The sequence below is a fragment of the Mesoplodon mirus genome (assembly GCF_964341445.2).
Source record: "Mesoplodon mirus genome assembly, chromosome: 12".
Lineage (NCBI taxonomy): Eukaryota > Metazoa > Chordata > Mammalia > Artiodactyla > Ziphiidae > Mesoplodon > Mesoplodon mirus.
Genome location: NC_138988.1, coordinates 69,327,778 through 69,341,547, shown reverse-complemented (window position 1 = coordinate 69,341,547; position 13,770 = coordinate 69,327,778). Strand labels below are relative to the sequence as shown.

The 13,770-nt window shown below is 44.0% G+C and overlaps 1 protein-coding gene across 1 annotated transcript; it reads left to right on the top strand.

Moving 5' to 3' along the window:
* Positions 1-13,159: 13,159 nt before the first annotated feature.
* On the top strand, positions 13,160-13,315 carry LOC309813431 (large ribosomal subunit protein eL39-like; the record flags this gene model as incomplete). Its single annotated transcript, XM_082638290.1, has 1 exon — positions 13,160-13,315. The coding sequence occupies one exon, from the start codon at positions 13,160-13,162 to the stop codon at positions 13,313-13,315; it is 156 nt and encodes a 51-aa protein (XP_082494416.1).
* Between the last annotated feature and the right edge of the window lie 455 nt (positions 13,316-13,770).

Below are 13,770 nucleotides of genomic sequence, written 5' to 3'. Positions count from 1 at the left end.
GGTTCCTGGCACTGAGCTTCTAAAACCCTTGGAATTTCCTGAGCAAGGGGCTTTGAGCCAGCCCAATCTCTGGAGAGAGGAAGGGAGCTGGAGATTGAATTCAATCATGGAGCCATTGATTTAATCAATCTAGCCTATGCAATGACACTCCCATTAAACACCCTGGACTGAAGCTCAGTGGAGCTTCCTGGTTGGTGAAAACATTGATATGCTGGAGGGGTGATGCACCCTGATTCTACGAGGAGAAGGCACAGAAGTACTGTGTTGGGGACCCTCCCAGACCTTGCCCAGTGCATTTGTCTCTTTGGCTGTTCCTGATCTGTATCCTTTATGATAAAAATGGAACAGCAAGTATAGTGGTTTCTTGAGTTCTGTGAGTCATTCTGGTGAATATCAAACCTATGGGGATTGTGGGAACTCCTACATTTGTAGCTCTGTGTTCAGAAGTGCAGGTGGGGTTTCCCTGGTGGCGCAGTGGTTGAGAGTCTGTCTGCCAATGCAGGAGACACGGGTTCGAGCCCTGGTCCGGGAGGATTCCACATGCCGCGGAGCAACTAGGCCCTGTGCGCCACAACTACTGAGCCTGTACTCTAGAGCACGCGAGCCCCAACTACTGAATCCGTGGCTGCAAATACTGAAGCCCACACGCCTAGAGCCCGTTCTCCGCAACAAAAGAAGCCACCGCAATGAGAAGCCCGTACACCGCAATGAAGAGTAGTCCCCGCTCGCCTCGACTAGAGAAAGCCTGCACGCAGCAACAAAGACCCAATGCAGCCAAAAATAAATAATAAATAAATAAATTTATTTTTAAAAAAGTGGTCCACATCAAAAAAACTTTTAAAAAGGTCAAAAAAAAAAAAAGGAAAAGAAAAGGAGAGAATCCACAGAGGAGAGCAAGACGAGAAAAGAATAATTATGCTGTTGATGATATCAAAATAGTGTAGCATTTTATAGAGCATTTACGGAACATTTACATTCATGTAACTTGGAAGAGACAGGCTGGCTCCCAGCTTCTTCCTAAACCTCTTCTCAGCCACAAGATCCCTTCCTGTCACAAGCCTGAAGCCAGCCTGACACATAAAAGATGATAAATGTTCATCAAAAATGAGTGTGAAGCTCTCATTCCCAGCCCTCCCCACACTTGCCCAGAGGCTCTGCTGCAATCTTTCCAGCCTTGATCTTAGAGCAAAGGGAGGTTGGAAGGTAGGGAACCCCAGAATTGCACCTCCTGCTCCTGGTCTCTTTTCAGCTTTCCCTAGCATGTCTTTTACTTTATTTTATTTTGTTTTTCATTTTTAAAAAAATATTTATTTATTTATTTATTATTTGGTTGCATTGGGTCTTAGTTGCAGCCTGGGGGCGCCTTAGTTGCAGCTTGCAGGCTCCTTAGTTGCGGCTCACCAGCTCCTTAATTGTGGCATGCGAACTCTTAGTTACGGCATGCATGTGGATCTAGTTCCCTGACCAGGGATCGAACCCGGGCCCCCTGCATTGGGAGTGCGGAGTCTTAACCACTGCACCACCAGGGAAGTCCCTTATTTTATTTTATTTTTATTATTTTTATTTTTATTGAAGTATAGTTGATGTACATTCCCTAGGATGTCTAGATTGCTGCTGATTGCTTGCCACATATTTCAGAATTTAAATTACAAATATATCCAGATAAAGCTTTATTCTCCAGATAAAATTCTGTAGCTTGCTTCATGAGCTTTCATTGTTTGTTTTTGTTTTAAACTTTAAGGGGCAGGGCCAGCAAATGAAATTATAATCTGTTCATTTATGAACTATAACCTGTTCATTTCAGGTTATAGTTTATGGCTCTATTCAGGTTATACTTCCTCTCATTCACCATGCTGTGTCCTGGGAAAGTTTAGTCCTCTTAAAGTGTGTTACAGAATCAAAAAGGTTGGGAAACACTGAATCAGCAAAGAGGAATTATGTGTGTAAGGAAACTGGGAAGGCTGGTGGCCACTTAGTGGACTTAAAGAGGATTCACGACTATTCTTAACACTCTCCCTGCACAACCACCACCAAATAACCCCCAAAGAAAGCCACGCAGGTTACAGAACAATGCAGGTATGATTTATTTTTCAAATATATAAGTATTACACGTGTGTGCATATGCCCTATATACACATACACGTGTGCACGCACACACACACACACACACACACACATATAGACTCAGAGAAATAGTAGGAAAGCTTATATACCAGAATAATAGCATTTACCTCTAGGTGGTAAGATGAAGATTTCTCTTTCTTTGGCTATTTATTTCTCTGTATGGTCTAATTTTTTATAATTACATTTAATGAAAATTAATGAAAGTTCTTTTTACTGAAGAGCCAAAATAACTTGGGTTTAAAACTTTCATTTTAAATTGGTCCATAATTACTTTCCAATACTCATCAGTTGATTATCTAATTTCTCCTAGTCTGGGGATATGTCACATGACAACTGAAGTTTGTGAGTTAGTTGAGAGCATGTGAGTAATTCTATTTCCCTGGCACCGCCCGCTCCCCCACCAAATACCTTTCTCCACATGCAGCAGCAGCTCCCCCGACAGCACACACAATAATTTTCACCCTGTAGTTTTCTCTGGAATTTACCGATTTATAAAATGTAATTGTAGCATTTAGATTTTTTATTTTTTTTTGGCCGCACCATGTGGCATGAGGGTTGTGCCCTGACCAGGGATCAAACCTGCACCCCCTGCAGTGGAAGCATGAGTCTTAACCACTGGACCGCCAGGGAATTTCCCTATTGTACCACTTATTTATTTATTTATTAGAAATTTATTTTATTTATTTATTTATTTTTGCCTACGTTGGGTCTTCATTGCTGTGCGCGGGCTTTCTCTAGTTGCAGCGAGCGGGGGCTACTCTTCGTTGTGGCAGGTGGGCTTTACCATTGCGGTGGCTTCTGTTGCTGAGCACGGGCTCTAGGCATGCAGGCTTCGGTAGTTGCCACACACTGGCTCAGTAATTATGGCTCATGGGCTCTAGAGCACAGGCTCAGTAGTTGTGGTGCACAGGCTTAGTTGCTCCATGGCATGTGGGATCTTCCCAGACCAGGGATCGAACCTGTGTCCCCTGCATTGGCAGGTGGATGATTAACCACTGCGCCACCAGGGAAGCCCTATTATAGCATTTAAAGTAAGTGGAAACTGGGATACAGAGAGGTTAAGTAAGTTGCCCGAGGTCACACAGCTTGTAAGGGATGGAGATGGGATTCAAACCCCAAGTCTGGCTCTGAAGCCTGGTGATATCTTGAGTGGAAAGCAGTAATGCTCAGAAATTTTAGCCATTTGGAAAGACTGCCTTTGACGTCTCTGGGTGTGTGTGTTTTTTTCAGCTCCCCATGTTCCTCCGGGAACCCTAAGGAACAAAGTGTCACGTGAACAGTGGTCCTTCCTCGCTGCGCCCGGCCTCCTGAGTCAGCTCAGTTCCTGAGCCTCCTTTTCTGATTTCAGCTCCACCCTCTTCCCCCCTCGGTGGCGCCTGAACTTCCATGCCTGCCTCAGTGTATTACCTTATTTGGTTCTCCGGCCCACAAAGAAGTCTGGAAAAGTATCCAGGTCAGAATAAAAATATTGCTTGTGCAGCTAGGGGGTGAGAAATCTTTATTTTAGTGACCCTGGCTTGTGCTCTGAAAGTCACAAATACAGGGAAGCAAGTTTAGTCTCAAAAACAACCACAAAAAGCAACTGAAGAGGGCAGAGTGGAGGTGCCAATGTCACAATTTCTAATGTGTGCTTTTTTTTTTTTTTTGGCCACACTGCACAGCTTGTGGGATCTTAGTTCCCTGACCAGGGATTGAACTTGGGCCACAGCAGTGGAAGTGCCGAGTCCTAACCACTGAACCACCAGGAAATTCCCTATTTAATGTATGCTTAATTCTGTGATTAGAAAGAGATTTGTCTTTATTCAGCTCCTTCATGGCTGTCTTTCTCTCTTTCCTCTTTCCTGAGTTTCTAGAGTTTATACACCAATGCAAGGTGTATAAACTCAAGCCCAGAAAGTATAAAAAATTTTAGGTAGCTGGTACCATAGTTATCATAATTTAGCATATGCTTATATGTTGCATGAATAACATTTTAAACCCGGTTCAGAGAGTATCTCTCTCTCTCTCATCTAATTTTTGAAACTCTCTGAGGTAGATGTTCTTATTATATCTATTTTATGTTTTCTTTTTTTTTTCTTGGCCACACCACATGGCTTGAGGGATCTCAGTTCCCTGACCAGGGATTGAATCCGGGCCAAGGCAGTGAAAGCATCGAGTCCTAACCACTTGACCCTTATTATCTCCATTTTATAGATGAAAAAACTGAGTCACAAGAATTTAAGTCACTTGCCCAAGGTCCTAGAGTTCAGAATTACCAAGCCAGGCTTGCCCCTGCAGTCAGGATACTAACCATAGGCCCATTCTACTTCTGAGGCACCCCAGGGATCCGGAGGCCTTTATGTTACTTGACCTATTATATTTCAGCCTGTTAAGCCCTTACTCTTGCATTTCTGTCTCCTCCCAGTTTTGCAAGTTCCCAGCTCTCTGGTTCCTCCTTCTCAGTGCCCTTCAGACTGCTTCTTTCTCCACTGCCTACTAATGCAGGGAGCCCTTAGAATTCCTTCCTGGTCTCTTCCTGGCTCCCTGTATGTGTCTGTCCATGAGGAACCTCCTCTACTTTCAGGACTTAAGTTCTTTGCTTTATCTTTGGTGGGGTGATTATTCCTTCATGCCTGAACCATACATCCAGTACACATGCTTCCTTCTTTTATCCCCAATGTACTTCAGAGCTCCAATTCACTATCTTTCCATCCTGTGCCCCACATCTGACTCTCACTGCTTCCCGGCCACTCTTGATTGACCATGAGTCGCACAGCCTTCATTCCGGCCTGGCCTACCGCCTAGTCATCTTGTCTTTCCTTTACAGAAACAAGCTGTGTACCTCTGCATTCAGCCTCCTTTGCCTGGTATGCCCTAGTTTGGGTTTTTCAAGCTTTTGATCCCAAGAGTAAGAAATACATGTGAACTCACAACCCAGTACCCACGAGTGCATGACCCCAAGGGTAGGCAGCATCTAGGCTGTCTCAACAGTGGTTGACAACACCATGTTCGTGTTCAAGTTAAGAGTATAGGTGCCAGGTCACACCAGTGAGAATTCCAATCCATTTTGTGTCCACACCCAGGGCAGTTATTCAAAATATTTAACCATAGTTCAGCCTGGACCCTAGCTAATCAAAACAGTTATGGGAGGGTGATGAGAGAAGAGACTGGGTGCCAAGGTGGGAAGAAGACAGCCACTGGGGTATGGGTGGGGAGTTCACAGAGCACCAGCTATTTATGGAAGAACACAGATGTATTTGAACATTTTAGCAACTGCTACCTCTGTTCCAGAGCCTTCCAGCTGAACGTCAATCACTCCATCTACCCCTTAACTTCTGTGTCCCTTAGTGACTCCACCATCTAAACCCACTTTCAGATTCCTGGCTTTTCTGCCACTTGCTACTTTCTGCCCCATCCTTGCTCGGAGAAGAGCCCAGGAGGTCAGCCCTAATGAATTCTAATTTCTGAAAGAAAAGCAGCCTGCTCAGACAGAAGTCAGTGAAGGGTCTTTCCTGGCAAAGGAAAGTATTCCAGGCCTGTTGCGCCACAGTGTTCAGCTTCCACCTCATGCCAGGAGGTGCTGGGAAAGGCAGCACAACAGCCTGTGAGACACTCAGGGTAATGACCCTGCTGTCAGGGAAGGAGTTAATGGCGGGGAGATGAGTTGTTTCTCAGTAAATCTGAGCACGTTACTAGGAAGCAGGCCCCCAGTACAGGCATACTGTGACGAGTCTTCAAAGTACCTTGGCAACCAAGACTTTTATTTTAGAAGCAAACTCTTATCAGGATTTTTGATTGTTGGCTGAGATTGAGACCTTAAGCAATTTTCTTAAGCTCTTTTGAGTCTCATAGTCATATCTTTCATATTGCAAAATAGGAAAACAAGAATGACCTACTTGAATCAAAAAGGTATGTAAGGATTAAAATAACTCTTTGTTTTGAAAACTGGCAATTAAAGGGAAGGAATTAAACATTTAACCTCCTTTCTAATGGGCACTATATTTAGGGTAACTACATAATCTCAGTTTATGAGAGAAAGGTGTATTCTACTAAAGAATGCCAGCTAATCAATGCAGAAATAATAAATCAGCATTTTGCAAGCTCTAATGAATTTGATTCAAGCAAATATTGTGAACTGCTGTTAAAATCATTAGGTAGGGCTTCCCTGGTGGCGCAGTGGTTGAGAGTCCGCCTGCCGATGCAGGGGACGCGGGTTCGTGCCCTGGTCCGGGAGGATCCCACATGCTGCGGAGCGGCTGGGCCCGTGAGCCATGGCTGCTGAGCCTGCGCGTCCGGAGCCTGTGCTCCGCAACGGGAGAGGCCACAGCAGTGAGAGGCCCGCGTACTGCAAAAAAAAAAAAAAAAAAAAAAGCCTGTCCATACTAAATGTTGGTGAGGATATAAAGTAGTTGGAACTCTCATACAATGCTGGTGGGAATGTAAAATGTACAACCACTTTGGAAAACAGTTTAGAGATTTCTTTAAAAGTTAAACAGGGACTTCCCTGGTGGCGCAGTGGTTAAGAATTGGCCTGCCAAGGGACAGGGGTTCAAGCCCTGGTCCGGGAAGATCCCACATGCCGCAGAGCAACTAAGCCCGTGCACCACAACTACTGAGCCTGCAAGCCACAACTACTGAGCCCACGCGCCGCAACTACTGAAGCCCATGCTCTCTATAGCCCATGCTCTGCAACAAGAGAAGTCACCACAATGAGAGGCCCACACACCACAACGAAGAGTGGCCCCTGCTTGCCTCACCTAGAGAAAGCCGCACACGGCAAGGAAGACCCAACGCAGCCAAAAAATAAATTAATTAATTTAAAGAAAAAAAAATTAAACATATACCCACCATATGACTCAGCCATTTCAGTCCAGGATAGTTACCTAAGAGAAGTGAAAACATATGTCCATACAAAGACTTATACATGAATGTTCACAGCAGCTTTCTTTGTAGTAGACCAAAAAGGCTCTTTGAAGAGATTAAGGATGCTACTCACAGATCCCATCAGCCATCTCAACAAAAGAAAAAAATAGAGATGAAATTATCCAGGAAAGGTAAGAGGAAGAGCCTCTTGTCTACTGGAGTGAATTCCCATGACATGCACAGGAGGCCCACAAGACTCTTGAGAATTTTATACCAGCAGAAACATTGACAGCTTGAACTGAAAGGGACAAAAAGAAGATAAAATGAAAGAAGTTGTACCCCCAAAATTCTACAGACAGGAAGCAGGCTGATAAAACTACTTAGCTGGAAACATGGGCACCTTTCATGAATAAGGAAGGATGGCTCAGAGGATGGAGCTTCAAATCCAGAGGACAGAACTGAGAGGCATAGAGAATTATTCCCAGGGCTTGAAGCTGTGTATACTTCTTTTTTTTTTTAATTAATTAATTTATGTTTTTGGCTGTGTTGGTTCTTCGTTGCTGCGCAAGGGCTTTCTCTAATTGCAGCGAGCAGGGGCTACTCTTCGTTGTGGTGTGCAGGCTTTTCATTGTGGTGGCTTCTCTTGTTGTGGAGCACAAGCTCTAGGTATGCGGGCTTCAGTAGTTGCAGCACACAGGCTCAGTGGCTGTGGCTCGTGGGCTCTAGAGAACAGGCTCAGCAGTTGTGGCGCACGGGCTTAGCTGCTCCGCGGCATGTGGGATCTTCCCGGACCAGGGCTTGAACCCGTGTCCCCTGCATTGGCAGGCGGATTCTCAACCACTGCGCAACCAGGGAAGCCTGCCTCTTATACTTCTAATTGCTTTGCCTGTATTCACTCAGGTTTTCAAACCTTTTGGGTGGTGACTCACCATAAGAAATACATTTTACAAAGCAATGCAGCACACTCATACATACACAATGGAAGCCAAAGATTTCAGAAAATAATTACCTACCCTGACTCTGTGCAATGCATTCTGATATCTTCTGTTAGATTGTATTCTGATTCTATTTCATTTTTTAAAAAAATGCAGTTAACCCATTAAGTTGATTTCATGACCAACTGATGAGTCTTGACCTGCAGTTTGAAAAACCCTTTTAATTTGTTTAATATATGTACAGACCCACACAAACTCCTATGAGGTAGAAACTGTTATTGTACCCATTTTTCAGAAGAGGAAATTCTGGCACAGAGAGGTTAAATAACTTGCCTAAGCACACACAGGTAGGGATAAAGTGGGAGATCCAGGCTTCTAACCCAGGGAGCCAGCTTCAAAGACAGTCCTTTGAACTACTCTCTTACAGGGCCTCTCTCATCCCACCTGCCGCATGGTGGTAAGTGAGTATCTGCTGATAGATGTCTCTGCTTCTCCAAAGGAGTGATTCAAGTGGTATTTGAACAGAGTGCTCTATTAAGATTAGTGGAGTGTTCAAGGTTACAGCAGATTTAGGGAGCAGAAGTTATATTTTCTGACTAATATTTCATAATGAACAATAGTTCTGTGTGAAGAGCATAGACTTCCAAGTCAGATAATTCTGAGTTCACATACTGGCTCCACACCAGGGACAGATCCAGACTTTGTGGGAACTGAAGCTTTATGCAATTTTGAAAGCTCTTCCTAAGGAGAAGAATAGAGCTCATGTATTCAGAATTAAGTGCCGCGCCTTGAAAGGGGCCCAAGTAAGAGAGGGGCCCTGTGGCTTAAGCTTCCTTAGCTTTCTGCTTATTTGCCTCTGTCTGCCCTTTATTAGCCCTTTATTTCTTTTCTTGTTTACAAAATTTTTAAACATTTATTTTTTGGCTGCATTGGGTCTTCATTGCTGTGCGTGGGCTTTCTCTAGTTGCGGTAAGCAGGGGCTACTCTTCATTGTGGTGTGGTGGCTTCTCGTGTTGCGGAGCATGGGCTCTAGGCACGCGGGCTTCAGTAGTTGTGGCGCATGGGCTTAGTTGCTCTGGGGCATGTGGGATCTTCCCGGACCAGGGCTCGAACCCATGTCCCCTGCACTGGCAGGCGGATTCTTAATCACTGTGCCACCAGGAAAGTCCCTAGCCCTTTCTTTCTGACACTCGGTTTTCTAATCTCTGAAATAGGTGTAGCAATTCCTATCTCTCATGGATGCCAGATGATCAGCTGAAAGAACCTAGCTGAAGAGCCTAGTACAATGTTCACTAAGTAGGTACTCAATAAGTAATTGTTAATAGCAATAATAATAATTAAAAAAATAGAATACTTCAATTAGAAACCAGTTTTTAAGCAAGGTTTTGAAATAAAAACACGATATGGAGAAAAAAGTATTTTGTCAGTTCATTTACACCTCAGCTCTGTAACTCAGCTCTCCCTGGAGTCCAATTATTTTGGTTTCTCCAAGCTCTCTATCCAAAGAGAAGTATAAGTGAGAATAAGAAAGCAGAGCATTCAAAAACAAAGGCAGATATAGAGAGAGTATCATGGGAGAAGGTCAGCTGCAGGGGCCCCCAAAGGCCAGATTTCCACTGTGTGGATGTCACTAAGAAGAAAAAATATTTAACTGTTTAAGATCTTTCTCAATAAACCAAAAAAGGGCATTCAAGGTGCATTTTGGCGTTGAGAGAGGAGGCAGCTGGACAAACTGCATCCTGGTAGAGTCAAGTTTTAGTCACCTGTATTCAGACATTTTATGCTTGTTGTTCTGCTGTGTCCTGAGGGATTATCAAAAAGCAAGAGGCCTCTGGAGTCAGCTTCCTGCCCCTTGGAGAACCAACAGTATTTGCAGAAACGCATGAGGTCACTTTGCCTTCCACTTACCTCTTATATTCTCCTCTCAGAGTTTGAGATTCTAAAAAAAGGAGGTATGTTAATACAGAGTGACATGAAAATATAATGGGAGTCTTTCTCAAACGTGTGGCTTCTCTTGGTTATCTGTGGGTTTTTTGTTTCAGGTGACTGTTGTGTCATTTAGGTAAAAAATAATAAGTGGGGATGTGTGGGAAGAGAAGGGTCAAAAGATGGTAGGAAGTAATTGGATTAATTCGATAATTAAGGGGAGTTATGTGGGTGATTATTAAGTTTCTTGCTAGCTACATTTAGGCATAAGCACATGTTTTATTTTTCTTAATATTTACAAATGACTCATACCCTTTGTAATTCAGCAATCACAAACTCTTCCCATTTTTCCCCAGAAATTCCTCTGTGTAAAGCTGAAGATGAAACAGCCCTTCTTTTTCTACTCACTGGCAGAACGATTTCTTTCCTTCTGCCATATCTATTTATCTACTAAGAGCATCAGGCACTTCATCTGTTGCCTTCAAACCCCTATTTCCCTCTATTCTGATCCGCAGTACTATGTCAGGAGGCTACTTTGGAATATTAACTGGTGGCTTTTGTCCACAGGATTTTCTTTTCTCCATGGCCTTTACCCCCATTCGGTGAACTAAATTTTTGTTGTCTCAACTCAAGGAAGGGTGGACCAATATGAAAGAGGAGTCTTTTTCTGGCTTTGGGAAGCAGAAAGGACTCATGTACAGAGACAACACTGAAGGTCTGCAAGAGTCTACTGGACCTCTAGATGAGATCAATGTTCCCAGACTTGAGGAGAGTGTGGCTGGGGAGCTTGGGCATTCCACACAAGGCCCAGTGCTGTGCCCCCGTAACTGGACCAGGCCTTCTGGGGTGGAGTTAGGAACCAAGATGAGAGGAGCGCCCTGATAACTGTTTTTGTGTCTTCGGTGGTTGCTAGGCAAAATTTCATACAAAGAGGCTATGTGGCCACTATCAGGCCACCCTCAGAGACTGCTGCTTTAATCATTCCTAATGATCACTTTGGACAAAGTCTGGAAAAACATAGGGAAAAAATTTTAAATTTGTGAGGAGGATGAAGGGAAGCATTCAGATCCCTTAAAACTAGCATTCATGAGGACTGTGACCTCTCGGTACACTTCAGCTTGGCCAGCATAACAGGTGTTATTCAGGAGCAGAAAGCCACTCTCCCCCGTGTCCTGTCACCACCAGAGTCCCTGGAAATTAGATAAGACTCAGAGGAAAATCTGGGGGTGTAGAGTGACCCTACACATCTAATTGTAATCTGATAATTGCTAGTCAGGCAAAGCACAGGAAGCTGTGTGGACTGGTCTGTGCAGAGAGGGAAGGGCACCCTGAGCCGAGACCCGAAGGGTGAGATAGAGGTAACTAGGTGTTTGTGAAGGTAGAAAGAAAATACAGTCCCTGGGCTGGCAATTACCCAGTGAGCCACCCAGAACCACTTATGAAACAGTGTCGTGAGGCAAAGAGCAAGGAAAGGAGAAGGGACTGCTCAATAGCAGCAGATGCTGCAGAAAAGTCAAAGCAACATGAGGACCGTTGGATTAAAGAATACGGAAGACATTGTGTTGACTCTGTCAAGAATAGTTTCAGCAGATTGTGGGAAGAAAAAAAAATTGCGGGAGGCTGAGATGTGGGAGGTGTAGAAATAAAGATGGTAGAAATAAACAGACAAATCTTCATGAAATTTGGCTGTGAAGGGAATGGTAAAGGGCATTAGTAGGAGCTGAATAGGGAGTCAAAGGAAGAGCCTTTTAGGTTGGGGAACCTTTGAACCTGTGTAAACATTGATAGGAAGCAGCAAGTAGAGAGCAGGTAAAGAAGAGAGGATGGAGAGGGGGGACTCTCATTAGCAAAAGGCCCCTGGGGAACTAGGAAGTGACACGAGCCAAAGCTCAGGTAGGAAATTGGCCTAAATAGGAGGAGAAAAGGCTGGAGAAATCGTAGATTTGGTGGCAGAGGTGAGGGAGCTCTCTAATGGCCTCTGTGAAGCGGGAGGAGATAGGATCTGCTAATTGGGGTGGGTCAGTGGATGGGAAGGGTTAGTAAAATCAAAGAATTGAAAAAGATAGAAGAGATCTGAAATAGCTAGTAGAGTTGGTACAAATTCCCGACGTGCCAGCAAAACCTTACATCCCGGTACCTTTATTTCTGTTTTGAGCTCTCATTCCTCTAGGTGGCAGAGGCTTCATTTCAGTCAGTTCAGGAAGAGATGACAGGGAGGCAGTTGGATTCATGGGTCTGGAGCTCAGAGAGGGATATGGGCTGAAAACATCCATTTGGGGTTCATCAGAACATAGTGTTTGTCTCTGGAGTCCCAGGAGTCATTGACATGCCTCAGCGAGAAAGAAGAGGACAAAGAGCCCAACTTGGGGGAAAGGCCCAGTAGAGGAAGAAGAATCAGCAAAGGAAACTCAGAAGGTAGGAAAAAAAGCAGGAGAATGTCATGTCACAGAACTAAGAGAAGTGAGTATTTGAAGTGAAATAAGAGGTCAGCTAGGATTAGGATTATAAAATATTCATGGATGTCATGTCTTCTTTCTTTGAGTTGGGGCACAAAAAAAAACACAGAGGATATAATCATAATACTACTATTTATTGAGTATATAGTGCCTGATTATGTCATTCAACCAACCAATCAATCATATATTAACTGAGTGAGTATGACTGTAGAGAAGTTTTCTTGTTATGAGGGCAGAGCTGGGGACTGCCCGGGCTAAGAGCTGCTAGTGGTCACCAGAGCCTCAGAGAATGAGGCAGGTGTCAAAATCTCGGTGCTTAAATAAAAATGCTACATTAGTTTGTTCAGCTTCAGTAATGAGGAGCAGGTGGAGAAAGAGAGAGAAAGGAGCTTATTGTAAAAATTAGGAGAGGGAAAAACTTATTCTAAAAATTAGGAAGATTAAGCTTTGAGGGGAGTTCCCTGGCAGTCCAGTGGTTAGGACTCCATGCTTCCACTGCAGTGGGGCCTGGGTTCAATTCCTGGTCAGGAAACTAAGATCCTGCACGCCACGTGGCACAGCCAAAAAAAAAAAAAGTGAGAGATTAAGCTTTGAGGATCTTTTTTTTTCTGCCGTACATGGGCCTCTCACTGTTGTGGCCTCTCCCGTTGTGGAGCACAGGGTCTGGATGCGCAGGCTCAGCGGCCATGGCTCACGGGCCTAGCCACTCCATGGCATGTGGGATCTTCCCAGACCGTGGCACAAACCCGTGTCCGCCTGCATCAGCAGGCAGACTCTCAACCACTGTGCCACCAGGGAAGCCCCAAGCTTTGAGGATCTTGAAGCAGTCTGAAATTCAACTTTAAGATTTAGGAGGTGAGGACTCTGTTCTTCACCATGTCTTCTCACAAGACATTCAGGATCAAGCAATTCCTGGCTAAGAAACAAAAGCAGAATCGTCCCATTCCCCAGTGGATTCGGATGAAAACTGGTAATAAAATCAGATATAACTCCAAGAGGAGACGTTGGAGAAGAATCAAGCTGGCTCTATAAGGAATCGCACATGAGATGGCACACATATTTATTCTGTATCAAGTCACTTGCTTCTTACCATATCACTCTGAAAACATCACTATCTGGATAGCTGGATGTGTTTTATTGGGAAAATGATTTTTCTCTTTGTTTCTATGTTTCTGCACTAGTAGGTTGGCTCAGAAATAAATACGTGAGAACGTCTGTTGGAAAAAAAAAAGATTTAGGAGGTGAAAACTGTGAGCTTCTGTTTGGCACAAGTTTGTCCGTAGGCACTGATGCCTGCTCTGTTTGCACAGAAATGGAAGCACCCTGAGAGAATCTCGTTCCTATAATAGAGTGCAACTGAAAACAGGACTTTGGGGATTAAATCAGGTTATGCATGGACGAATGGAGTTCACTGTTAAAAAAGAATGACCCCTTTCATCATCATCATTATTATTATTATTATATTATTATTACAGGATCTTAGTTCC